Genomic DNA, 25,715 nt, shown 5'->3' with positions numbered 1-25,715 from the left:
GGATTGCGTGAAAAATGTGCAATTCATGTTGGAGACGGACTCCGTACATTAGGCCAGATGCGCTATTTCTGGCGAATAATAGTCCATGACCGTCAAAACGTGCAGGCCTTGGATCAAGGGGGCAGGGCCATGCCGGTACAATAACCCCGCAAGTCGACGATCCAGGTACCAAAGCCCCTCCGGTTGGAGATTTTCTTCTGTCACCGGCCCGGTGATAGGGCCAGGCCGGAAAAGTCTTGGTAATAGTTGAACATACCCCAAAGCGAAAATCCCCCGGACTGGACATTTCAACCAGTGGGAGGCAAAGAGAGAATCCGGGGGTTGTTCAACAACCTTGTGAAATGAGGCATTTAGCATATATTGTACGTGATATTGGAAGTCTGAGGCAATTGAGTGGGTTTATGACACATTGCATTCCACGATGTTCCCAAGCACATCATAGTAGCATAGTGCATAGTGTGCTTTGACTGCGGCGACTGCTTTGTATAGAACATCTCAGGTGACCTGGCTTGGACTCTATTTGCGGTGTCACCTGCTCGGTTGCCCCTGTAGAGCAACTAAACATCTCAGCCACGTTCCAGAATTGAGGCAATTGTTTCGGCCCGCATGACGCATTGCTATCTTGTTCGGCTCGGAGAGCCACTGGCTTCCAATGAGAGTGGCGTATGTCGCCGGGCTTTAGTCAAGTCAAGTGGAGCAGGAGTCGAGACGCTGGTTGAACCGCCTAGCGTCGGTGATGACAGAGTGGACCGAGTAAGAATAGCAGAGAATCAAGTCAGACTATAAAAAGATCAGGGTTCCCCGGATTTTCTTCATACTATCAACCTCGTTTTCTGACTTCCATGGCGACAGTCGATTATCAGTAAGTGAGGTGAAGTGGCGTCCCTTACTTCTTATCTCTGGAGATAACCACATGCCCCACGTGAGCTCTCGACTAACCTTCATACTTCGACGTAGACTTCTTCATCTTTACTTTACGTGTTAAGAGATCACTCTCAACATGTCTTCTCCTATTTCTACCCCACAATCTGAAAGCGGCTTGCCCGCGCGGCCTTTTCCCCAGGCACTTACCAGCCATGATGGAAGCTCCGGCACTGGTACTCCCATCGGTTTCCAGCGCTACCCTCCTCACAACAAGCACTTGGATCATGCTGTAGGAAATGCCCTCCGCCAGCCGTCACCACAACCTACCCACTTGGGTATTCCCGGTACCCCCCAGCACCGTGTGTTGTCTGAAGAGGACCCGGGCTACATTGCTGCTACTTTTGAGGGCAAGCAGAAGCAGATGGAACAGGGTCAGTGGAAATTCTCATGTTGTTTGCAAAGAAAATAGCTAATTCCGAACAGTCATGCTTCAATTGGAGGAGAAGGGTTTCTTCCCCAGTGACTTTATCGAATCCGAAACTACCTGGTTCTACAATAAGCTTGGCATCGACGATACCTACTTCCAAACCGAGACGGTGCCTGCCATCGTGACCCAGATTCTCTCCCTCTACGCCGCCAAAGTGGCCGCTTATGCCCGGGATGATAGACAGCTGGAGATCCGTTTGGACAAGGAGGCCGAGGACCACGCTGTGTACATTGATACCAGCCGGCCCGGTATTTCTACCGTGAATGGCCCTCGTTACGAGCAGCGCATCGACGAGAAGTACGTCAACCACTCCAAGGGTGCTGATAGCTACCGTGTCGAGACCTTCCGCTCGCCCACCACTCTTCCCGGCAATGATGGCCAGCAGCTCCGCTGCTACTTCGTCTACAAGTGCCAGTTTGCGAACCCCAACCCCTCACCAAACGAGACCAACATCGAGATCATTGGTGAGAAGCGGTTCCTACAAAAGGCCACCCCCAACACCAAGGCGGTTTACCAGGAGATCATCACCACGGCTGTCGGCCGGTCCGGTCCCGTCATCGAGATGTTCGAGATCGAGGGCAGCCGCGAGAAGCGTTTGGTCATTGCCTACCGCCAGGGTTCCGCCATGGGTCTCTTCAGTGCTCTCTCGGATCTGTACCACTACTACCGCTTGACCAGCTCACGGAAGTACCTGGAGAACTTCTCTAACGGTATCACCGTTATCTCGCTGTACCTCCGACCCTCACCCGAGTCTGGTGTCTCGGCCAAGTTCCCTCCCATCGAGGCCGCCATCCACCAGATCATGAAGGAGACCTCCCTCCTTTACTGTATTCCCCAGAACCGCTTCCAGGGTCACTTTGCTACTGGCCGGCTCAGCTTGCAAGAGACTATCTACGCTCACTCTGCGTGGGTCTTTGTGCAGCAGTTCCTCAACCGTCTGGGATCAGAGTACACTTCGTTGTCTGCTCTCCTAGATAACAACAACAGTGTCCACGCAGAACTTTTGTCGAAGATCAAGAAGCGTCTCCGTACCGAGACTTTCACTGCCGACTACATTTTCGAGATCATCAACAAATACCCCGAGCTCATCCACAAGCTCTACCTTGACTTCGCCAACACCCACTACGTTCAGACCCAGGGCCCCACTGGCGATGACTTCCTCCCCACCCTTAGTTACCTCCGCCTCCAGGTGGACGAGGTCCTCGACGGTGCTAAGCTCAAGCAGCTGATCCGCAGCACCGCCGTCAACGAGCACGACGAGATGGTGATGAACTCATTCCGCGTGTTCAACTCCTCCATCCTCAAGACCAACTTCTTCACCCCCACCAAGGTGGCCCTCAGCTTCCGCTTGAAGCCGGACTTCTTGCCTGAGCACGAGTACCCCCAGCCCCTGTATGGTATGTTCTTGGTCATTAGCTCCGAGTTCCGCGGTTTCCACCTGCGCTTCCGTGATATTGCTCGCGGTGGTATTCGTATTGTCAAGAGTCGGAACGGCGAAGCATACAACATCAACGCTCGCTCGTTGTTTGACGAGAACTACAACTTGGCCAACACCCAACAGCGCAAGAACAAGGATATCCCCGAAGGCGGTGCCAAGGGTGTCATTCTGTTGGATGCTGATCACCAGGACAAGGCGCGGGTCGCCTTCGAGAAATACATCGACAGTATTCTCGATCTGCTCCTGCCCCCCGTCAGTCCCGGTATCAAGGACCCCATCGTTGACTTGCACGGAAAGGACGAGATCCTCTTCATGGGTCCCGATGAGAACACTGCTGAGCTTGTCAACTGGGCTACTGAGCATGCTCGCGGCCGTGGCGCTCCCTGGTGGAAGTCGTTCTTCACTGGCAAGAGCCCCAAGCTGGGTGGTATTCCCCACGACACCTACGGCATGACCACCCTCTCGGTCCGCCAGTACGTCCTCGGTATCTACCGCAAGCTGAACATCAACCCTGCCACCATGCTGAAGCTGCAGACCGGTGGTCCCGACGGTGATCTCGGATCCAACGAGATCCTGCTCTCCAACGAAAAGTACGCCGCCATCGTTGACGGAGCTGGCGTCATTTATGACCCCAATGGTCTGAACCACGAGGAGCTTCTCCGTTTGGCCAAGAAGCGTGCCATGATCTCCGAGTTCGACATGTCCAAGCTGTCCCCCGACGGTTACCGTGTCCTGGTCGACGAGAAGAACGTCAAGCTCCCCAGCGGCGAGGTCGTCCACAACGGTATGATCTTCCGTAACACCTACCACCTCCGCTCGCAGGAGAAGTTCGACATGTTCGTGCCCTGCGGTGGCCGCCCCGAGTCCATCGACCTGTCCACCGTCAACAAGCTCATCAAGGACAACAAGTCCATTATTCCTTTCATCGTCGAAGGTGCCAACCTGTTCATGACCCAGGACGCCAAGTTGCGCCTCGAGAAGGCCGGCTGCATCCTGTACAAGGACGCCTCCGCCAACAAGGGTGGCGTGACTTCCTCCTCGCTCGAAGTCCTCGCCTCGCTGTCATTCAACGACTCCGAGTTCGTCGAGAACATGTGCATTCGCGAGGACGGCACCGTCCCCGACTTTTACCAGGCCTATGTCAAGGAAGTCCAGGAAGTCATCAAGCAGAACGCCGCTCTCGAGTTCGAGGCTATCTGGCGCGAACACGAGCAGACCGGTGTGTTGCGTAGTGTGCTGAGTGACCGTCTCAGTATCGCCATCACTAAGCTCGACGAGGAGCTCCAACAAACCGAGCTCTGGGACAACGTTGCCCTCCGTCGCTCGGTTCTCAGCGATGCTCTGCCCCGTCTGCTTCTTGGCAAGATCGGCCTCGAGACCATTTTGGAGCGCGTACGTTCCCACCCCATTCTACATCTTATCATATTGAATAATCACTAACATCTTCCAGGTCCCCGAGAACTACCTCCGCGCCATCTTCGGTTCCTACCTGGCCAGCCGCTTCGTCTACGAATACGGCAACCAACCCAGCCAGTTCTCCTTCTTTGACTTTATGACCAAGCGCCTGGCCCAGATCCAGTCCTAGACATGGATGTTTGGCTCTAGAAAATATAAATTCCCCCTATTCCCGATGTTGATTTTGCGTTAGTTCTCGTTTGCTTTTCCTTTTTCCTTTTTCCTTTTTCCTTTCCTTTTGGATGACTCTTCCCGTGTTGCATGATATATACCTTAATCCGGAACGGAAAAAAGCAATTGTTCCCTGACGAATGTATGGTTAGAAAAGTTCTGGTGATGTTTTGGTTTGAAGGGGTCCGAAAGAGATGCGGTTCTTTCGCGCAATGCGATCCTTAGAATTGGATTCTTTATTACTTTTTGGAATGGCAATTCTATATAGTAGCTGTAGAGTAGTAAGATTGGCAATTTAATGATACGCAGGGTCTAGTCTTGAATTGTCTGGTAGATACACCACGAAAGCAGCACATTGCCTAAATGACCCTCTTTCTCCAACCGTCCGTTGCAAATATGACGTCGTAAGATAATGCGGCATATAGCACTCTATCACCTCTAAGAAATTATGTTAACAGTGGCACGCCGTCTTCTGCTACTGTTGTGAACACTAACGTGGAGACAATAGTGTTTGGCTTTGGCAGTCTCTCTCATAGCACGACATAATATAGTTGTATTCAAAATTAGACATACCACTTGCAGCGAACATCGTACATAGGTAGCTCTATATACCAGAAAACCTCTGCACGCCAATGGCCAATTTCGGCCTCCCGTTCGCCATCTCATTGGATACATAAGAGAAAGCCGAGACTTAAACAACCTCGCTGGCCTTGACATAAATGCTTTCCCCTTATTCATCGTACTCTAATATCAACACGGGTAGACCAAAACACGGCTCCATGCCCAGTTTAGTGGGTAGTGGCTTACATTGTCTCAGTGACCGGTCAAGGTAAACGAAATAATCCATTTTTTCTGTCTGTAGCCTTAAGATTATCAATGCGACAAAAGCTTTGAAGTGCCCTAGAAGACACGACAGCGAATGTTTCATCCTACCATAATGTAATGAGTGCCAGCCCAACTAGGTCGATAAGTTTATATGGGTTTGACGGCTTGCATTTTCAACGAGCTGCTTTTCAAGATCCCCAAGATACCCACATTTACAGTGATCAATGACTTGAGTAGTAAGGAGATGCACATTATTGGCCGAATTCGTTCCTATTCTCTGGCGGATTATCATCGTCATTGCCATTTGCTTCATCCGTAGCCATCTCAATGTGGTCACTTAGCCCCGTCCTCTGCATCTTCCTTTGCCGAAGGCACTTAGGAGGTGACCTCTCGAGATCGCGGTTACGGGACTGCCTGCCAGGGTAGCGTACGGGATGGTGGCGAAGGAACTGGCGTACATATGGGAGACAGCCACATATGATAATGAAGCTAGCCTCGATGTTGCTAGCGGCAAATCCGGCGTGTTAGTAATCCGCCGAAGCACGGCAATGAAGACCAGTATGCTTGAAAATCTCAAGGAGGACACCGTACATAAATAAGCTAGCCAATGCAATTCTGTACGGCTGATCTGTTGATGTAACCAAAGGCCATAGTGTTGCTAATCGAAGAATGCTCGTTATTATGGTGCTGTTTGGAAAGAGAAGTTAGTGGCAAGCTACAATAGTCATAGACACACTGTAGGCAGGAGTATTCTGTAAATAGGGGACAGCTTCTTACAGACAGCCGATGCCAAACATGCAAATTACCCCTATTTTCTGGATAAGGGGCATCCGAAGCTTTCGTACAACGCTGATTGGAATGAGGATCAATACCACGTCACTAACAGTGTTGGTGATAGCCGTGGCTAGATACACGCCATCTCGGTTAATGCAAGACCCAGTTGAAATCGACGCATCCCAATTCTTTTGAAGTGGGTGACATGCAAAGATAAGGGCTAGGGTCAAAGCAATGCTGTACCCTGAAATGAGAAATGCGACGAGGAAAATAACATATTGCCACATCCGGACTGTGTACAATAGCCTATAGTATAGCATAAGCAATGATAGTTTTGCTAGCGCAAGGGCGGGGACGTAGATAATCGCTGCGGCCAATACTGTCTAGGAGATAACAGAACAATCAGTTAGACGTGTTTTTCTTGGTAGTAGATAACGACCGGTATTTTCATATACCTTCTGGTATATGCTCATAACAGGCAAGGTCAAGTTCGATACATGAACCCCGAAGCCCGCATGGATATATCCCCCTGTAACGATATAATTAGCTCCGTTTGTGGCATTGCTCCGTCAAAAAGACATACATAGGATTACGGCCTGAGTTCCCAAGGCGAATACCTCGTAACGGAAAAATCAGTGCTGCTAGAAGTGCCTGTGGCGATCAAAACATACCCAAGCCAGAATTAGGAGTACTATTAGTCGAATTAATTATCATCCGAATGTGGGAAAGAAAAACACACTATCATCCCACCAGAACTTTCTCATCAACCGGGTTTTAACATAAATCCGCAATATCAGTAGGCCGGTGCTAAGACCTATCCCGACGGAAGCTAATATCCGATTCGCTGTCCGCAACCACGGCTTTGGAGGCACTTGGATTGCAGCAAGTCGTGAAGTTGACATTGCGGGAGTCCACAGTATTTGTGTGAATGATAAAGGAAGCTGTCAACGATCATCAAGAGCGCGGTATCCCTTGCCCACAGGAGATAACGGCGAAGTTCAAACACTTTCTATGAATAATTGAGAAGGAATCTGTGCATCACTGTTGTTGCAAGGATGCAGCATAAAATCATACTCTAGCTAAAAACAAGATCCTGTGGGGATGATATCAGCGTAAAAGCGTGCTCCGGTGGTAGAAAACAACTGACGCAGGAATGACGGCCAGACCCGCGGTTTCACCCCCCAATTAAGTCCACATCCGTTTTTAATGCCCACAGCTGAAAAACATTAACCGCCATTATTCAATCCACTGAAATTGTTCGAGCAGCTTCTCCGCTTCATGTTCAAGGTTAATGGCTTGGTCATTCGACATAGGGTGACAGAAGAAGAATGATCTGGAACCTAACCATTCTGGAACAAAAGCTCGCTATCATCATTTCGAAGAAAATCACTCTGCTTCAGAGAAGATGTATAAACAACACCACCATCATCAAGGTTCTGGCAGGAATACGTCAAAGCTCGAGAATCGGAGCCAAAATCGTACCAACAATTGTCGGCACCTGCCCATGCCGACAACAGAATGAAAAGCGCAAAACTAAGACGAATGAACTGTATATGGAAGGGCTGGACTGGGTGAAATAATATGAAAGACGGAGATGTCGGTCCATAAGAGACTAGGCTTTTATGTTGTATGTTTCGCCGCCTCCTCCCTGTCCTATTACATATGAGGTTCGAGCAGATGTTCTGGCTTTATTGAAGCAAGCTGAAAAGCGAATACCGTGGCTATATCGTTGTTATGGGCCTCACATCCAGGCATTAGCCTGCCACGCTCCTCGAAACTTTGACCCAGTATCATGTAGAGGTGTCTGCCATTTGGTGAGGAAGTTGGTATGTACCAATTCTGATGTCCGCTTAGGCGTAATATACCCAAGGAATCAGGGCTTAGTTGAGGGTAATGGCATCGCGGTCACAACAAACACACAGTAGTGGCAGGCTCCATATATTTGTTTGCGATGCCATGAAATTCATATAAATAGGTGTCAGGAAAAGTTGTCTCAGTATTTATAATCTTTGGGAAGGGGTCTCTGAGTACCTATTTTGAGGAGGATTTTTACCACGACGCTTTAACTCCGATGAGCAATTGTTTTCGGTCAAAAGAGATTCCCGCATCTATGTATTACGCAGACGTAGATTGTGCACAATTTGAAGTCCCATTTTAATGAGGTCTTGAGTCATTGTCTCGCTGCTCAATTATTTTAGTGGCCAACAATTTCCATAAACATAGGTAGGTCTTCTTAGTATGTTACCTGGCTTTCTCCTACTTTTACTCCGAAAAGAGCTTGAATACTTATTTTAAGCCAATTATATAATTCATCCCACATGTAATCATAAAATCCCGATGGCAAACATATGCCATGCCCTCAAGCGCTCAAACTTTGCCCTTACCACCCCAGAATGAACTCTTCTCTCCAGGCGACTTTCTTTTGAAAGCTGCTTCAATCTCAGCAAATGTCCGACCTTTGGTCTCATGCATATAGAATATGCCAACAACTGCAGTAATAATACTACACCCACCCCACAAAAAGTAGGCACCAAAACTACTCTTCGCGAGTAGAATCGGGGTGGTCAAAGCAACCAAGAAATTGCACAGCCAGTTACTAGAATGACCCAGTGTCGTAGCTGATGCTCGTGTTCGCTGGGGCTGGATCTCTGCCGCGTAGACTTTGACGGCGATGCCCCAAGAAACAGAGTAAAGGGCGGCAAATAGGAAAATACAGACGATCACAACCCAGCGACCGGCGCCGGTGGATTGGTGGACGGCATTTCCAGCATACAAGCCACCCATAAGGAACATTAGAACGGCTTGGCCGATACCGCCGTAGACGATGCTGCTTCGGCGGCCCCATCCATCGGCGTAGATCAGTCCTGGGATGGTTACGGCGAAGATGACCAGGGCTGAGACACCAGAGGCTAAGAAGCTTGCTTCTGATGAAGCGAGGCCTGCCTTTTGAAAGAGTTCAGGGGCATACTGTCGAATTCGGGTTAGCTTTTTTCAATAGCGAGGCGTGAGATTGGACATACGTAAAGGACTCCATCGATACCACTCATCTGTTGCATGCCCATCAAGAAGACAGCAAGGGCAGTTCTGCCTCTCACATCCTTGGAGAAGATATCCATAAGTTTCTCCATGGTGCTTTGGCCATCCACCTCAGTACCAGGTTCAACCTCCGTTGTCTGCACTTGAACTTCAACCTTCTCACGGTCCGCACAATTGACACCCAACTTATCCCAAGCCTCTTCAGCCATAGCATAGCGACCCTGAAGACCAAGCCACTGCGGCGACTCAGGCAAGAAAAGCAAGGAAAGACCACAAAGAACCATAGAAAACGCAGAAAGAAGAATAAATGGCATCCGCCACGAAAGCGAAGACTGAATATTCGAAGTCCCATAACAAACAAAGTAACCAACAACCAATCCCATCGTTATAGCCAGCTGAGGACCAGTAGTCAAAGCACCTCTAGTGCGAGTCGGTGAAATCTCACAAATAAGAACAACAAGATTCCCAAGAAAAAGACCCTCCCCCAGACCTTCAACAACACGACCAACGACAAACATTGACAGCTGCACGGCGCCTGCTTCAATCGCGGCACCAATACCGAAGATGAAAACACCGATACTGATTCCCTTTGGTCGACCTAGTCGGTCGGCAATATAGCCAGCAAAGAAGGAAGAGAGGGCTGCTGGAATCAAGATACAGGAGACGACCAGGCCGTGGATTGTTGAGTTTTGACTACCGCCAAATTCAGCTTTGAAGTCTTCCATATCGGTAACTGGGCCGATGACTCCTGTGTCCATTCCGAAGAGGAGGCCATTTGCTGAACAGAGGATGCAGGCTAGTAGGTATCTTGGTGGGGTTTTGAAAGGGATTGGGAATAATCCCATGATGTCGTGACTTAGGGCTTGCCGGGTGAGTCAGGCAAGGTACTCAATGCTTTATTCTTCGGGTGTCGTTTGAAGTGGAAGGAATTCTAGGAATGCAATCCGGGAATACAGTAAGTGCAAGAGAGATTATTATAAGAATGCGTGGGATGAAAACTCTTCTTTACATTTCTCCCTAAATGCTCCGTTAGTACATGTACATGCCCCACGTGGCAGTCCTTATCTACAGGACATGCATGGAGCACGAAGCATGAAGTAGGTAAAGCGACCTGAGAGCTGACCATTTGTGCCTAATATACTGTCATTCTCGCTTATAAGTTATCTATAGAAAGGCCTCTATACAACGACCACAACTTAAAATAGCTACTCGGTTTCAGGAACACATCCTGAAAGTTCACAGGGCTGTCCCGGAAAAGGGTCTCCGGGGTGTCGATTTCTTCACGGCCCGAGCTGGGTGGAAAGCGTACCGAGTCTTTTGTGGGCCGTTTCGCGTCCTTTGCTATCCTGGGCGATCCATTGGCCCCACTACGGCTTTTAGGCTTGTTCTTAGGGTTCTTTTGTATTTAGCCGGATCTTGAAAATTTTCGATTTGACATTGCAGATTAGAATCGGCGCTTATAATTCCCGAAACGGGATAAGAAGTCGAGTCAGGTAATCATAGGCAAAGTGCCTGGTTCGGCGTTGGGCGATAACTTAGGCTTCTCATACTACAAGTCGGAGTTATTTAATCTTGAAATATGATCTAAATATTTAAGTATAACAACCGTTGTTTGTGAAATGATTTGGACCTTCATAGACATTCTTTGCTAAAAGCACATCTTTTTGACTCGCTAGATCTCTTTGATCAGATGAGCGTCAAGACCCGCTGGTCTGTCTTCTTTTGACCGCGTGTTTCCCACTTCCTTCAGATGAGCATCTCCTTCATTTGAGTCCGCCGTGAACTCAAACTTTCGCCACTCACAATTCTTCCAACCAGTACCTATGATTTCAGTATTAGTAACTACTAGTTGACACATGAATAGAGTATAAAAGGGCAAACATACAGTGAACTCTATCATAGCCAGCCCAGTCCTCCATGAGATAGTGCAAGAATCCACCATGGGTTACAAGGGCAATATGTTCTTCAGGACGATTCCAAAGCCATCGCCGCAAGTCGGCAGCGCGTTTACAGATAGCAGAAAGCGTGTGGGCATATACCCCAGCCTATGAGAAGGATTCACATTAGTACAGTCTATGCAGCAGTCAGTGCCAGTAAATACCTTAGAATTCCATGATTCATCGACTAGAGTCGTACCCATTGGCAACTTTCAAAGTCAGGCGCCACTTCAGCGACCAGCTTTGGAGCCTGGGATTTGACACGATCCTCATCCCAGCCATGATTGCAGTTAAATCCACTGATCTCTTGGGCACCCGGGACTAGGATGAAAGGCAATTGGCGCTGTTCCAATTCTGGTGCAAATACCCAAGCTGCTGTTTGAATGGTTCGCCGAAGAGGAGATGCAAGGACAATAGAGATTTCCTTTGAGAAGGGAAATTCTTCTCGGAGCTGAAGGCATTCGTCTTTGCCCTTTGCGGTCAGCAATGGATCGCGTAGGTGGTTGGAATTCTGCGAGCTCAGTTAGAGGGGTCTCTTCACAACGGACGAGGGAATAAGGTGTACGTTGACGTTGTGCTCGCCTTGACCGTGGCGGATCAGGTACAGAGTTGGTGGCATTGGCGCTGATCGTATGTTTAATCAATAAAAAGATTGAGTGTTACTCTAAGTAAATAAAACACGGGTCCAAAGCTATATTATAAAGGCTATTTTGACTTACTTCGTCTATAGAACCCTCATTCGGCTCGATCTCCGAATCTCATAGTTCTTGTCCAGAGAGCGAAGCCGAGCCGAATAATTTCCCAAGAACTGAAAGGTTACGATGTTGAAAGGGCAATTAAAGCGATACATTTTCTCCAGCCATATCCACTGAGTATCAAATGTTCATTGATAACAGTCCGTAATCGGAAATATTGCCGAGCCGTCGCCACAAGTGGAACCCAACTTGGACGTTCGCCCAGTTCACGTTTGACGAGAACAGAACAAAATAGAACTTCATATCTGGGCCGATTATAGTATTTGTCCCGAGCATCTCCTAACACAGGCGAAATGCGCTCCTACACTGGCTGGTACGCGCACACAGTCTGAATAAAGGTGCAGTCAGCTAATTGCCCGCTATAGTCTCACATGCAGAGGGCGCAAACTGAAATGCGACGAGGCCAAGCCAATATGCGGTCCTTGCAATAAGGCAAGTCGGGAATGCAAGTTTGATCAGCGATGCATTTTCCGCAGTCAGAACTTTTCGACCACGAGACGTAGGCATAAACGCAGAGCTGGCTCGCGGGGGCATCAAGGTCCTTCAGATGCGCTTGATGAAAATCAAACATGGGTCCATGTACCACATGATCGTGAGTTTCCAGTTGAAGCTGACATGATTCAGGGCTAAGTGCAGAGCAGTCACTTTTATTCAAATCGATGATCCTTGGTCGCCCGATGGTGCACATGTACTACACGATCCCCACGGGGACCGAGTAGAAAGCAACCCATCTGCGCAGCAACAGACAGCGCCAGGGGCCAATTGTGACCTTAACAAGCAGATTCCTGAAACACCCGGTGATACTTCGTTTCAGTCAACTCCTGTATGGCACACGCCAATTCCAGAGGTAATTGCAGATACGCCGGATCCTGTCCACCTCTCGATTCCAAGATCCGAAAGATCGGGCAAAGATGTGGATCCCAACGTGGTTGTCTCTTATATGTTGCGACATTTCAAGGAAGGGCCGGGCCAGTGGTAAGCAACCATGAACAATGGATGAACATGGTCACTAAAGAAACCAGGATGGACCTTTTTGATACCACAGCATACTTTTCATCCAAAGTGCCCGTGATAGCAGCCGTGCGGCCGCTGCTTAAATCTGCAGTCTGCGCTCTCTCAGCGAAACACCTACAACATCTCTACCATATCTCGGACGGCATCGACCGCAACAGCTATATTCTTTCGCTGGCAGACGAAGAAACTTGGCATTATCAATCAGCAAAACACTATGACCAAGCACTGGGATATCTGAAAACAGCTATCGACCTGGAAACTTATAATGACAGTTCCTCTGACAAAGAAGAAATGCTCGCTGCTGTGGCGATCCTATGCCTCTACGAACTAATGGATGCACCTGGTACTGCCTGGAGGGCTCATCTCAGTGCCCTACCTCTTTTCAACGATACATCTGCCTCAATGCCCGCCCACTCCTCGGTTATCATTCCCAGAACGGCGATCAAGGGACCGATCTTCTGGAGTCTGGCAAGGCAAGACCTGTTGTGTGCTTGTATGCCTGAAAATCTGGCCGTTGTTCAGAAAAGAATGCTAACAGTCCTAGTTATAAGCGAAACATCGACCCGTCTCGATCTAAAAGACATTCGTCTCTGGCAAAATGCCGGCCTTGTCACAAACGAGCACGGAACCCTCTTACCTTCCACCGCAATAAGCCCATTGGATATCCAAAACTACTCAGGAATTGAAGAAGACATGAAAAGCAACGAGCTCACCTGGCTTCTGGGAAAGATTGCAAACCACCTAACTATGGGAGACACCGTTACTTTCGAAGACTTTGTTTTACCACGTGAACAACGAGCCTACCTGGGCTTAAATCAACAGCACCTCCTCGACCGCTGGAACGTTCTCATGTCCGAACTAGAACAGTGGTACGACTGCCTCCCGTCAACGTTCACAGAGGCAGCGCGAACAAAGGCACAGGGTAGCACCGATCCACGCCATAAGCTCTCCTTGGAAGCCTTCGAACAAATCTGGTTCAATCTACCGTTATGTGCAGCGACAATCCAAAGTTATCACCAGGCTCGGATTCTATTATTGGTCAATCAGCCGCAGCAGTCGACGGCAATTCAATCAACTGTGTCTTCGCGGCTGAGAGCATACCGAAATGCGTTAAAACAAGCACTATTCCATGCACGGGAGATTTGTGGGATTAATCTTGCAAATCCGACGGATCCTGTACGAATTAATTCGGTGCAGGCACTGTTTGTTGCCGGGCAGGTGTTTCAAGAGCGGCGTGAGCAGGATGCTGTTCTTGAGATTCTTGCTGGTATTGAGAGGGACTTAGGGTGGACTACTCAGTTTCATGCTGCTAAGTTGATTGATGAATGGGGGAGGGGTGAGGGTAATAGTATTGGTATTGGCCGGGGCGGGCGTGGATATAGGGATGATTGGATGACTCCATAGATGAATTTACGATGAACGATATACACCTACATCATCCTTGAGAGAAATTGGGGCTAATCTTTCGATTAAAGTAGTGGATATACAGATGCAAAAACCAAATTGGAAGGGGTTCGGCGATTTCAAGGTGTGCACCCGGCCATGCATGGATGAGGTCTGATGGCGTTGGCGTGCATATACTCAATACATGCTGAACCTAAAATCCTGAACAACAGAGTCAAACTAATTATTTATGGCACAGCCATAGCGCTAAGAAAAGAATACTTGCATTCTCTTGAATGATAATATAATATTGACGACTACAAGTATATCCGGCGAACCCGAAACCCCACATCGATCATCCGACATCTCGATTCTTCGCCTCTGCGACTCAATGCGATATTTCCAAGACAAAGCAAGGGGTCAAATCCTCCCAAGATAATACTTTACCAGCCCCAAATGCCCCGAGAAACATATCCTCTCACACCACCCACAACCCCAATAGCACTATGCCCAAACAACCTCCTCTCCCCACCCCCAGACCGCCTAACCAACACCCCAACAACCCTCTCCATAGCTCGCGACACCCCAGGCCACATTTTCACCGTCCACCTCATCCGCGCGCACGAACCTCTTGATAGTCCAGACCGGTATACGTTGCTCTTCACCGTATCTGGGAAGCCATGGCCGCATACGCAAGACCGTCAGATATGTGATGCGGGCGGGTTGCCGGTCCTTGAGCTTAGACGTGTTTGGATTGGATCTAGGAGGTGGGCTGTTCGGTGTCCTGGGGGTAGAGTGGATTTGCTTGAGGCTTCCATGCCTTGGTCTAGGGGTTGGAGTGGAAGTGTTGGGTTTAGGTTTGATGTGAGGGTTTGGAATGTGCTTGGGGCTGGGGATTCTGATACAGGGTCACGAGTACATGTATCTGATCCTGTGTCTAATTTGGATTCTGGGTCTCTGAGCTTGGGTGATGAGCCGCCGCCTTATGCTTCTGTTGCTGGCGATATAGAAGACGAAGATGACGATGAGAATGCAGAAGAGAATACCGTTTGGGCAAACGAGAAGCAAGACCCATTTCCCAACTCGGAATATGATCTAGGTGCAGAACAAGCACCGGGAATTCGAAGGGACCACGACTCGCACTCTATCCTCCCATCTTACGCCTCCGTCCGCAGGAACTCGTCAAATTCTATACGAGATCTCCTTGATGCTATAGAACCACCCAATGAGCCAGCCCCAGCCCCCTCGTCTTCATCTTCATTACAGATTCCAAGTTCACTGTCTGCTGGCACTCCAACCGGCTCAAAAGTCGATCTAAAGGTGATACAGCTCACTGCATCCGGGATAGGCGTGATGATGGGGGATCAAAAGATCATCCATATAGCGAGACATAATGTTATGGACTACTGCACGTCTAGACTAAAGCCGAAGTGGGATGTTGAGGTTGCGAAGGGAGTGGATTTACTGCTGGTGAGTTCATATTTTCGATTGACTTTTTCTTCTGTTTCCTTTAGGCACTAACTTTGTATAGGCAGTGAATATCGTACTGATCATGGCCACATCGGTATAGCTTCGGATTAATGAAGCTTGTAGTGTATATCACAAATATAAGTCCATCATATAAGTTAAGTTACTGGAGTGCATACATGTCTCGGGTATACGTAACTTCCGAACTGCCGAGGTAATGGGATACAACTGAACTATAGATTCATAGCTAAATCTACAGATATAGTTATCCGGCACTACGCAGAGTGCTAGATCCCTATCGCCTCGTTTACTCTCTGTTCTAGACGCTGTGGGAACCATAACGGTCCTAAATCAAGACTTTTCCGCTACTTACCCTTCTTGTCCAATAAGTGGAACTATGGCCCACTTCGCGCCGAGGTAATAATAGTCGGAGGCGCAGTCCAGACTTAAGGAAAATTTCTGCAGGTCAAGTGAGCGGGGAAATTCTTATTATTCTTATTATTCTTATTTTATAGAGATTTGGGAATCAAGTATGAGATTAAGTGCTGATATACATGTATGGCATGGAAAGGAGAGATCAAGGAGGAACTGCTTAGCGCGAATTAGTGGCTGGAGGAGAAGCTTGTTTTTTTATGAGCACAAAAGTCACACAATGATATAATCAATAATGCATTCGTGTCCTCTTCTGATCTCCTGAACCCCGTTCCTTTGTTCCTGATTCCTAGTACAGTTCCATGGACCGGCGTAAAATCCTGTTTCAGGACCAACAACTCGCCCAATTTTCAATGATGGCCACGTTTCGGATACGCCAATTGACGCGTTCCCCTGGCCATGACCTCAGTCCTCATTAGCGAGTGGGTCCGGTAAAATTGGAGACAGCGCGGGTGAAGGACCGGGTTCTCCTCATTTTAGAAGAACGTCCCTCCCTCTTGCTCTTCCCCCAGGAATATGAAGTGTCAGTGTCTGTGGGGTATTCTGGACCGTTGCCTGCGCTTTCTGTCATGCGAGGCCGGGCTTTGCTAGCAGATATCTTCCCTTGAGCTCTTTGAGACCATCATCTGTCTGAAAAGATAGATACATTTCCGGCTACTGCCGGTAGTGTCCAATCTTGACATTTCAATTGTGCGAAATGTCGGATTCGCAGGATAATTCCCCGTCGATGCATCCCCATTCCTCCGAGGATGGGGAGAAGGACCATGAGGGCCACGACCACAATGGTGACCACGATGGCGACAATACGACCAACTCAGAGACTCTCTGCCAAGATGAGGTCACTGAAAAGCCTAGCATCTCATCTTCCCAACGATGGCGGACAGCAAGCAAACGTGTTCGGAACCGCGCAGCCACTATAGCAGAACGACTTGGACGACCCCATGAAAGGGAAGCGGATGGATTGGATGCACCAATGTCTCCGGAATGGTATGGAGCAACAGACGATATACGAGCATTCGACGCCCGTCAAGCCCACGACGAAGAAGAGAAGCTTCCTGGAACGGACGCGGATTCTCAAGCCCGTCTCTTGGTGGAACGATTGGGCTTAGAGCACCCTCCACCGCGTCCACACATCGAAGAACCTCGCTCCGGCGCAACAACTCCAGGAACTCCCGATGAACACGGAATGGGTCCATCAGGGGGTCCCCCCGGAGGAATGCTCTCCCATCTGCTCCGTGTGTATGCCAATAACCTTCAAACGGCTAGCCGCATGAGTCTCGTCTCCACAGCATCGACAGATCCTGAGACAGAGACACTCGCGCCGTCTGTCGCCCCATCAGGCAATGTAACGCCAGGCGGGAAAAGAGACAAATTGAAATGGTATGCGCAGGGCACCAAGCCCGCTAAGCCAACCCACAGCTATACTTCCTCCCTCATCCACGCATCGATGGATATGGGCCGCGTTGGGGTTCCTGCTGCCACAGGTCCAGCTCCCGCAAACCCCAAGGAGCTAAAGAAGCACAAACGCCAGAGCAAGAAGAATGTTGCCCTCACAGTGCATATCGCTGCTCTATTGTCACGCCAGCAGTATATTATGCAGCTGTGTCGGGCTCTGATGAAGTACGGTGCCCCGACCCATCGACTTGAGGAGTATATGACGATGACCTCCAATGTGCTGGAGGTCAAGGCGCAATTCCTGTACATCCCAGGCTGCATGTTCATGTCATTCGACGATCCTCTAACTCGCACGGCCGAAGTGAAGATTATCCGAGTGGTTCAAGGACTGGATTTGTCCCGTTTGGCTGAGACGCACAACGTCTACAAGAACGTGGTGCACGACGTGATCGGCGTCGAGCAGGCTACGCAGGATTTGGATCAGATCATGCAGCGCAAACCACGCTATAACAAGTGGATGCTTGTCTGTCTGACTGGACTAGCCAGCGTTGCAGTAGGCCCATACTCCTTTAGCGCTCGCCCAGTCGACCTGCCTATTATCTTCATACTCGGATGTCTCGTGGGCTTCATGCAGCATGTCATCGCACCAAACTCAGCCACATACTCCAACGTCCTCGAAGTATCCGCCGCAATTCTCACCTCCTTCCTTGCGCGTGCCTTCGGAAGTATCCACCACAACGGCGAACGAGTCTTCTGCTTCGCCGCCATGGCCCAATCCTCCATTGCCATGATCCTCCCCGGATTCGCCGTTCTCAGCAGTAGTCTGGAACTTCAGTCCCATCAAATGAACGCAGGCTCTATCCGGATGGTCTTCACAATCATCTACTCCCTCTTCCTCGGCTACGGCGTGACAGTCGGAACAACCATCTACGGCTTAATGGACTCCAACGCGTCAAAACAATCCACATGCACAGGTTTACCAGAGGTCTGGGGCAACGAGTATATCCAGCACTTCCCCTTCGTCGCGCTATTCTGTCTCTTCGCCGCTCTCATCAACCAAGCCAAGCCCAAACAGCTCCCTGTCACTATTTTCATGGGTGTTTGCGGCTATGTCACAAATTATTTCAGCACCAAGAAACTCGGCGCAAACCAGGTCGCCAATACCGTTGGCGCTTTCACCATCGGCCTTTTGGCTAATTTGTACAGTCGCGTGTGGCATGGCCATGCCGCCGCCGCTATTATCCCGGGAATCTTCACCCTGGTTCCATCCGGTCTTGCATCCAGTGGATCCATCATCTCCGGTCTGGAGTATGCCGAGGCTGTGGCATCTGGTAATGTCACCAGCGCGACTACCAGTGCCACATCTAGTAGCTCGCTCACGTCACTGGGCTACGGAATGATCCAAACAGCCATCGGTATCTCCGTCGGACTATTCGTCTCAGCTCTCATTGTGTATCCGCATGGAAAGAAGCGCAGTGGAATTTTCAGTCTTTAAAATATGAAGCACATATGTTGATATCTAGCGATTTGATTGACTACATTGTACCATTTGCATCGGCGTTTTGGAATTAGAGATTACATACACCCCCTGTCTATCTATGCATGTTATATCACCTCAACATAAAATACACAACATCACAGCGTCAAAATAGCACCCACAAACGCAATGCAAGCAGGCAAATCCGCCACGACCATCCTAACCCGATGAACACTCAACCACATCTCCATATCCGCCGTAGCACCAACCCCACTCTCCCCCTGATCCTCTTGCACCCTCGAGTCCTCAAAAATCCTCCGCGCTGGCCCAGCCACAAAGGGCACAAAGGCCAAATGCCCAATAGCACCCACAAGACCAACCCAGTAGAAGAAGGTAGTTTGCAGCGGGCGACTCTGAGAGGGGTGATATTTATTAAAGAATAGCGTTGCAGTAGCCGAAGAGATCGTGCTCATGTTTAGTGCGACGACCGTCCATATTGCTCGTTTGAAGACTTGGTTATACCAGGTTGGGAGGACTTTGTCTGAGGTTTGTCGGATTGATGGTGTTAGGAAGGCATTGTTGGTGATGAGTTCTAGTAGGGCGTGTGCGAGGGTAGCGGTGCTTGTTGCTAGTGGGATTGTTTGGAGGAGGGTTTGGGGGTTGAAGATGAGTCCTGAGGCCATTTTTGCTCTGGTGGAATGTGTTAGAAGGAAGTGTTTAGACTATGGATTGGGGGTTCATGCTATGATGGGGTGATGTCGGGGTTTAGTTGGACTTTGCGGCCAAGTTCGGCCCCTTTCTCCGATGATCTTGGTCAATTGCATCTATGAGAAATTTAGGGAATAAAAGATCTGTATTGCGGTTCTGGATGTGTCGGGATCGCACTAGTAGCTTCAGAGGAGGTCAAGTAAACTGCTTTTATTTACACTTTATGCTAAACTGGATGCCGGAGGACACAAACGACGTAGCAGGAACAGTTGCATGATCCAAAATAATATACATTGGGTTACGTGGTCTCGAGATATATGCATTAAACCACCACCTCATTGACGATGCCATCGAACTTGAGCCCCTCTTCGTGCTCAGTGCGATTTGTCTTAACCAGGTGTTCCCATTGCTCGGGATACTTCTGGATTGCCCATTTCTCAACCTCGTCCTTCCAGTACTGATACGGGATAGCATTGTAGAAGAGTCCAATACTGAGGATGCATTAGCGGTGTTCACAAACCGGAAATTCATAAATAAACACTCACGTATTGCTGGTTGGAAGGACTCCAACCTCAGCCTCCATGTTGTTGATGGCCTCGGTTGCCAGATCGAATTCGCACTGCGCTGCCACGGCTTCCATGTATGCTGAGTATAGCGGGCGATCCAGAGTGATTTCCAGCTTTTTGACCTTGGCAATCATTTTCAAAGCTTCTTGGGCACCATTGTGATGCTTCTCGCAGACCTTGAAGAAGATCCTGATGGTATGGCGAGTAGGGCCTTGCTCAGACTGAAGAATTTGTCTGAAGATATCCATGCTCTTCTCCGGCATTTCGCATGCAGCATAGGCCATCATCAAGCCATTCAGAATTCTGGTAGTTAGGTCAACTTCCACGTCCAGCTTCAGCATATTGTGCACAAGTTCCAGATTGGTGGCATCAGCCGTGCGAGACAGTCCCTGAAAGCAGCGGGCGTAGGTGTCTGGCTTGGGGCGACGGGAGAATTCCTCCGCCTGGCGCATGTGTCCGAATACCTGGACGGCAAGATCACTGCGCTGGCGTTCGAAGAAAGAAGACATAATCTTAGTACGCATTGGGACACCTGTCTCTGGGAATGCAATTTTCAGAAGCTCATAGACGTTCCATGCCTCTGTATCGGTCTGGGTCATGTCCAGAATGAAGTCGGTAAGCGCGGTCCGAACCCACATCCTCATTTCGTCGTCGTAGTCTCCCAGCCTTGGACGCAAGAGATCTGAGACAGCCTCCAAGTCGTGGCGGTAGAGAAGCAGATGTGTCAATGCTGCAACAGTCTTGGGGTCCAGGCGGACGTTGTCCTGGAAAAGAGGGTCGAGGAGGGAGGAAATTTGTTGGAACAAAGCGTCCTTTTCTTCGGACCGGCAAAGCATCGTGATGAGCTTGTTGGCAAGTGGCAGATTTTCAGTTGTGAGGGAATTTGGGTCGACCTTGTCTTCCAAAAGCTTCAGGGTCTCCTTGACATCGCCAGCCTGGATGCGGGATTCCAATTGCAAAGTGTAAGTTTGCTCATCCGGCGTGAGGCCCCATTGTTCTGCCAACTTCATGAAATCAGCAGCCAACTGGGGTCTCTCGAGAACATTGGCTAATTGAAGCAAATCATTCACAACGTCAATTGTGACGAATGACTTGAGTCGCGGGTTCTTCGCAAGCCATGCGTCAACCTTTTGTGCAATAGCAGAAGCGTTACTTCCCTGTGCTGCTTCCCAAAGCAGCATAATCCTGGCAGTATCTGGGCTGGGATCATGGGGAAGAGTCTCATAAATGGCTGAAGCCCACTCGGTTTGAGACTTGAAGATGCAATATTTGATGACAGCTTCTTTTGCGGCCAGGGAAGGTTCGGGTTGGTCGGAGATCGGGAAATTGTAGACAGTCTGGACTGCATGAAGCTGGTCCTGGTCAATGAGGAATTTGAGCAGCTCAACATGTGAATTGCTATCAAACTTGTTGCCATGGTTTTCGAATTCCTCGACGATTCTCCGCACCTGTCGTAGATCGTCTTTCAGGGCGAACCCTTTGAGCACGGTGAGCCAAGGCGATGGTTTAGCCTTGCGCAATTGGCTCATATACTTCAAAACAGTATGTCTGGCCTCATCGGGATTTCCATTCATAGCCGTGAGATTAACATAGAGGATGATAGCTTCTCTGCTAACCTTATTCGCGCCAAATCCATGATCCACGCACAATTCATTATATGCGAATCGTCCAATGCGCAGGACGGTCTCGCGAGCCTCCTGAGGAATTTCACATTCATTAAGCACATACAGCACTTTCTCAAGGTTCTCGATCGAGAAGACATTCTGGAACTCTTCTTCCTCCAGCTCGCTTTGTTGCCTCTTCAAATGCTTCCATGTGACATTCAAATGGCGAGCTTGGAAAAGGTTTATAGTCCCTGGTGTTTCGAGCCGCGTAGCGAAAAACACTTGGAAAGCCTTTGCGAGGACATCATTGGGGGGAGGTCTGCTTCTATCGACAAGTGATCTCATCAAATCTGCCATCGGCTTCAGACCTTTCTCGGAGGGTAGAGTAGTCGATTGTCCCTCGGAAGTTTGGGACATGTTGAAGGCGAATAGTGTACGTCGTGACATATGTGGGAGGCCGGGAAGAGGAGCTCGTACACGGAGAGGAGTTATTGTATGCAGCAGCCGGTTTCGATGGCATTGTGAGAAACGAAGCGGCTCATTGTTGATGATTGCCCGGAAGACCCTTCTGGTGAGATGGGACTGCATGGTGGATTGAGAGCTGAGCTCAACGCTCAAATCGAGTCGAACAGAAGTATTGGAGTCTCGGGTGGGAATGTATGGGAGAGGTCGCGACGTGGAGAGATCTGGAGTTTGCTAGGCGGAAGAAGTCTTGGCGAAAAAAGATCTCAACTCCGCGTCGGTCCCGGACTCCCTGCCAAAGCCATCAACGTCTACTAATCTAAGAGGCTCAGACAATATGTCGTTGAATCTCTTCTCCTCGTCCTTACTGCGCAACGTCGCGACCACCGCTAATGTCGGCTTGTCGACGAGTCGCTCGAGCTCAACCGCAGCCATGAGCGCCTTCACTTCGCAGCGCAACACAGGCTCACAACGTAAGTGCTACCCCTACTGAATCAAATTGTGGCTTTTCTCTCCGAAAATTGGATGTTGGGAGAATGGCTCGAATGTGACAACAACCACTGACGTTTTGCGATAGACTCCAATGTGCTCCAGCGACGCCGGCTACCAAGCCGCCTGAAGTACCTTGAGGACCAGAAGGTGCAGGGTGAGAGCCGGGCCCTTGAACGATACCAGACTCGCGAGTTCAAGGCTGGAGACGTCTACGCCCCTCACGATCTGAGCCCAGCGGAGATGAAGAAATGGGGAAAGCGCCAGAGCCCTCACTCGGACGCTTTTGACGCGTTGAACTTGAGCCCATTGGACATGTACAAGGTATGGTTGTCAGCGTCCCCTGTCATCTGTGCAGATGCAACATATTCATATGACGAACATCCGCTGACACGGCCCTTCTCAATAGAACTTCGCCGTTATGTCCGAATATATGACCTCCATGGGCCGTATCAAGCACCGATCGGAAACTGGCCTGCGACCTGTCAACCAACGGAAGATGGCCAAGGCACTGCGACGAGCTATCGGTATGGGTCTCATGCCCAGTGTTCACCGACACCCTGAGATCATTGCATCTGAGATGCGGGCACGTATGGAGGGCCCTGGTGGCTTCTTCTGATTTGGTGATTTGGATATACCATTTTCGGGGCCTGGGAGAGATTTTGATAGAAGATGTTCTTGTATAAGTATAGGCCGGTGCCTGGTTGAATGGGCACTTTCGTGTATTATTACTTAGCGCTATGCATTTATTTTCTGAGCTACCTCAGTTATGTAGTGATATACTCCGTAGATCCGTAGACTACATATATGATAGATGCTCTACTCTGTAGTTAACGAAGTAGACAAAATTGCTTAGCTGCAGCTCAGACGTGGCTGGTGTTCCCCGCCATTGTGGCCGGGTACGTCAGTCGATAAACATCCTCCCCTCCTCCAAACACTTCCAAGTGCACCCCAGCAATGTCACTTACAAACGGTAAGATCCTGCAACCCCATATAGTTATATATAGTTCCGTGCCGTCCTGACAATCTCCAAGAGTCCATTTGGGCTGCGAGCCCCTCGACCACCCGCGGCCAGCCCACCCAGCTTTCCTCCGATGCCAAAGGCGAGCGATTGGCCTATGCTGTACGTCTTCCTGATAGCCCCCTCCAATGGAACCGTATAGATCTGACACTATCCACTATAGTCCAACAAATCTATCTTCCTGCGTTCAATTGATGACCCTGCGGTCGCTAGACAGTACACCGAGCACAAGGCCCAGACAACAGTTGCGCGTTTTGCCCCATCTGGCTTCTACGTTGCCAGTGGTGATGCTGCTGGAATTGTGAGAGTCTGGGACTGTGTCGGCGAAGGAATCACCAAGGGTGAATACAGCATTGTCAATGGACGGATCAACGATCTAGCCTGGGACGGTGACTCTCAGCGCATTATTGCTGTCGGTGACGGCAAGCAGCGATATGGACACTGTATTACCTGGGACAGTGGAAACACTGTTGGCGAGATCCACGGCCACACGCAACAACTCAACACGGTGTCAATTAGGCAACAGAGGCCTCTGCGTGCTGCCACTGCTGGTGATGACCGAAAGACGGTCTTCTACCATGGAGCGCCTTTCAAGTTCAACATGGGAATTGCAGACAAGCACACCAACTACATTTACGGGGTTCAGTTTAGTCCGGATGGCTCGCACTTGGTCAGTGTTGGCGCTGACCGAAAGATCTGGCTCTACGACGGCAAGACCGGTGAGACCAAGGGTCAGATTGGCGAAGGCGAACACAATGGTAGTATCTTTGGTGTTTCCTGGGCCAAGGATTCCCGGAGGTTCGTGACCGCAAGTGCCGATCGAACTGTTAAGATCTGGGATGTGGAAGCTGGCAAGGCAACACAGACCTGGACCTTGGGAGAAGAAGGTGCTATGGCTGTTCGCGACCACCAAGTTGGCGTTGTTTGGCCCCCTGGAAGAAGCGATGACTTGCTCATCAGTTTGTCGCTCAGCGGTGACCTGAACTATCTGGTCGAAGGCACCCCCAAGCCCCGTCAGGTTGTCTCTGGGCACCAGAAGAGCATCACCTCTCTGAACCAGACCACCGTAGACAACAAGGAAACCCTGTGGACAGGCAGCTTTGACGGAAGAGTCTGTAATTGGGACGTTGCCACTGGCACTGCTGAGGAGATTGAGGGAGAGAGCCACCCCGGTTACGTTGCTGGGCTTGCGACGACATCAGAGGGATCCGGTAGAATTTATAGTGTCGGCTGGGACGACACCATCCGGTCCGTTGATGCTGCTGCCAAGACCTACACCGGTAGCGCTTCGAAGCTTAACGGACAGCCAAAGGGCGTTGCGGCTGGTGACGTGACCGTCCTGGTCGGTGAGAGTGAAGCTGTCGAGATCTTCCAGGATGGCAAGAAGACTGGAGAATACAAGACGGACTTCGCAGCTACAACTGTCGCCGCACATGGCTCCATGGCAGCAGTTGGAGGCGAGAATGGCTCAGTCCAGATCTGCGCCATTTCCAGCTCTCGGCTTTCTCCCCGAGCGGACATCAATGCCTCTCGCAACCCGATTTCTTCCCTTGCCTTCTCCCCAGATGCCTCCCACCTGGCAGTCGGTGACTTGCGAGGACGTGTCCTGGTTTTCAAGGTTTCAGATGGCAGTCTGGTTACTGACCGCTGGACAGCACACACCGCACGAATCACATCCCTTGCCTGGAACCCAGCGGGATCACACGTTGTGAGTGGATCACTGGACACAAACATCTTCATTTGGAGCTTGACCAAGCCAGGAGACTGGATCGAGCTGCAGAATGCTCACAAGGAGGGCGTCCATGGAGTCGCTTGGGTCGACGGAGGCGTGAAGATCGTCTCCGTCGGTGCTGACGCTGCGGTGAAGAAGTGGAAAGTGGAAGGTCTACAATAGAGAGTGTATTTGCTATCAATAAATTATCAAGGCCGAGTTCAACTCCAGGCCAGTTTGAAAT

The 25,715-nt window shown here is 49.8% G+C and overlaps 11 protein-coding genes across 11 annotated transcripts; 6 read left to right on the top strand and 5 right to left on the bottom strand.

Annotated features, from left to right (window-relative positions):
• Positions 1-1,000: 1,000 nt before the first annotated feature.
• On the top strand, positions 1,001-4,374 carry PENARI_c011G07634 (glutamate dehydrogenase (NAD(+)); the record flags this gene model as incomplete). Its single annotated transcript, XM_022632657.1, has 3 exons — positions 1,001-1,295; positions 1,348-4,181; positions 4,240-4,374. 3 exons carry the CDS (start codon positions 1,001-1,003, stop codon positions 4,372-4,374), a joined length of 3,264 nt encoding a protein of 1,087 aa, XP_022487430.1.
• Positions 4,375-5,491: 1,117 nt separating this feature from the next.
• On the bottom strand, positions 5,492-6,916 carry PENARI_c011G05378 (uncharacterized protein; the record flags this gene model as incomplete). The annotated part of the gene is made up of 6 exons (XM_022632597.1): positions 5,492-5,744; positions 6,018-6,397; positions 6,470-6,543; positions 6,598-6,631; positions 6,686-6,705; positions 6,754-6,916. The coding sequence occupies 6 exons, from the start codon at positions 6,914-6,916 to the stop codon at positions 5,492-5,494; spliced, it is 924 nt and encodes a 307-aa protein (XP_022487448.1).
• Positions 6,917-8,381: 1,465 nt separating this feature from the next.
• PENARI_c011G03129 (putative MFS sugar transporter) lies at positions 8,382-9,808 on the bottom strand (the record flags this gene model as incomplete). The annotated part of the gene is made up of 2 exons (XM_022632546.1): positions 8,382-8,981; positions 9,035-9,808. The coding sequence occupies 2 exons, from the start codon at positions 9,806-9,808 to the stop codon at positions 8,382-8,384; spliced, it is 1,374 nt and encodes a 457-aa protein (XP_022487636.1).
• Positions 9,809-10,722: 914 nt separating this feature from the next.
• PENARI_c011G08520 (histidine phosphatase family protein) lies at positions 10,723-11,606 on the bottom strand (the record flags this gene model as incomplete). The annotated part of the gene is made up of 4 exons (XM_022632681.1): positions 10,723-10,871; positions 10,936-11,095; positions 11,187-11,498; positions 11,553-11,606. The coding sequence occupies 4 exons, from the start codon at positions 11,604-11,606 to the stop codon at positions 10,723-10,725; spliced, it is 675 nt and encodes a 224-aa protein (XP_022487602.1).
• A 429-nt stretch (positions 11,607-12,035) lies between these two features.
• Positions 12,036-14,160, top strand: PENARI_c011G11386 (uncharacterized protein; the record flags this gene model as incomplete). Its single annotated transcript, XM_022632749.1, has 4 exons — positions 12,036-12,055; positions 12,367-12,717; positions 12,765-13,249; positions 13,301-14,160. The coding sequence occupies 4 exons, from the start codon at positions 12,036-12,038 to the stop codon at positions 14,158-14,160; spliced, it is 1,716 nt and encodes a 571-aa protein (XP_022487457.1).
• Positions 14,161-14,595: 435 nt separating this feature from the next.
• Positions 14,596-15,709, top strand: PENARI_c011G03647 (uncharacterized protein; the record flags this gene model as incomplete). The annotated part of the gene is made up of 3 exons (XM_022632556.1): positions 14,596-14,839; positions 15,047-15,609; positions 15,671-15,709. The coding sequence occupies 3 exons, from the start codon at positions 14,596-14,598 to the stop codon at positions 15,707-15,709; spliced, it is 846 nt and encodes a 281-aa protein (XP_022487670.1).
• A 1,026-nt stretch (positions 15,710-16,735) lies between these two features.
• On the top strand, positions 16,736-18,928 carry PENARI_c011G00092 (threonine/serine exporter family protein; the record flags this gene model as incomplete). The annotated part of the gene is made up of 1 exon (XM_022632469.1): positions 16,736-18,928. One exon carries the CDS (start codon positions 16,736-16,738, stop codon positions 18,926-18,928), a length of 2,193 nt encoding a protein of 730 aa, XP_022487381.1.
• Positions 18,929-19,068: 140 nt separating this feature from the next.
• PENARI_c011G01345 (uncharacterized protein) lies at positions 19,069-19,593 on the bottom strand (the record flags this gene model as incomplete). The annotated part of the gene is made up of 1 exon (XM_022632500.1): positions 19,069-19,593. The coding sequence occupies one exon, from the start codon at positions 19,591-19,593 to the stop codon at positions 19,069-19,071; it is 525 nt and encodes a 174-aa protein (XP_022487405.1).
• Positions 19,594-19,940: 347 nt separating this feature from the next.
• On the bottom strand, positions 19,941-22,205 carry PENARI_c011G07224 (uncharacterized protein; the record flags this gene model as incomplete). The annotated part of the gene is made up of 2 exons (XM_022632649.1): positions 19,941-20,109; positions 20,164-22,205. 2 exons carry the CDS (start codon positions 22,203-22,205, stop codon positions 19,941-19,943), a joined length of 2,211 nt encoding a protein of 736 aa, XP_022487572.1.
• A 382-nt stretch (positions 22,206-22,587) lies between these two features.
• Positions 22,588-23,358, top strand: PENARI_c011G06957 (mitochondrial 37S ribosomal protein bS18m; the record flags this gene model as incomplete). The annotated part of the gene is made up of 3 exons (XM_022632645.1): positions 22,588-22,723; positions 22,828-23,063; positions 23,149-23,358. The coding sequence occupies 3 exons, from the start codon at positions 22,588-22,590 to the stop codon at positions 23,356-23,358; spliced, it is 582 nt and encodes a 193-aa protein (XP_022487576.1).
• Positions 23,359-23,696: 338 nt separating this feature from the next.
• On the top strand, positions 23,697-25,654 carry PENARI_c011G11303 (WD40 repeat domain-containing protein; the record flags this gene model as incomplete). Its single annotated transcript, XM_022632746.1, has 3 exons — positions 23,697-23,712; positions 23,774-23,862; positions 23,924-25,654. The coding sequence occupies 3 exons, from the start codon at positions 23,697-23,699 to the stop codon at positions 25,652-25,654; spliced, it is 1,836 nt and encodes a 611-aa protein (XP_022487521.1).
• Positions 25,655-25,715: the final 61 nt, after the last annotated feature.

Source organism: Penicillium arizonense (genome assembly GCF_001773325.1).
Source record: "Penicillium arizonense strain CBS 141311 chromosome Unknown PENARI_contig011, whole genome shotgun sequence".
Classification (NCBI taxonomy): Eukaryota; Fungi; Ascomycota; class Eurotiomycetes; order Eurotiales; family Aspergillaceae; genus Penicillium; species Penicillium arizonense.
The sequence above is the reverse complement of the archived record's forward strand: the minus strand, read 5'-3'. Positions and strand labels throughout refer to the sequence as shown.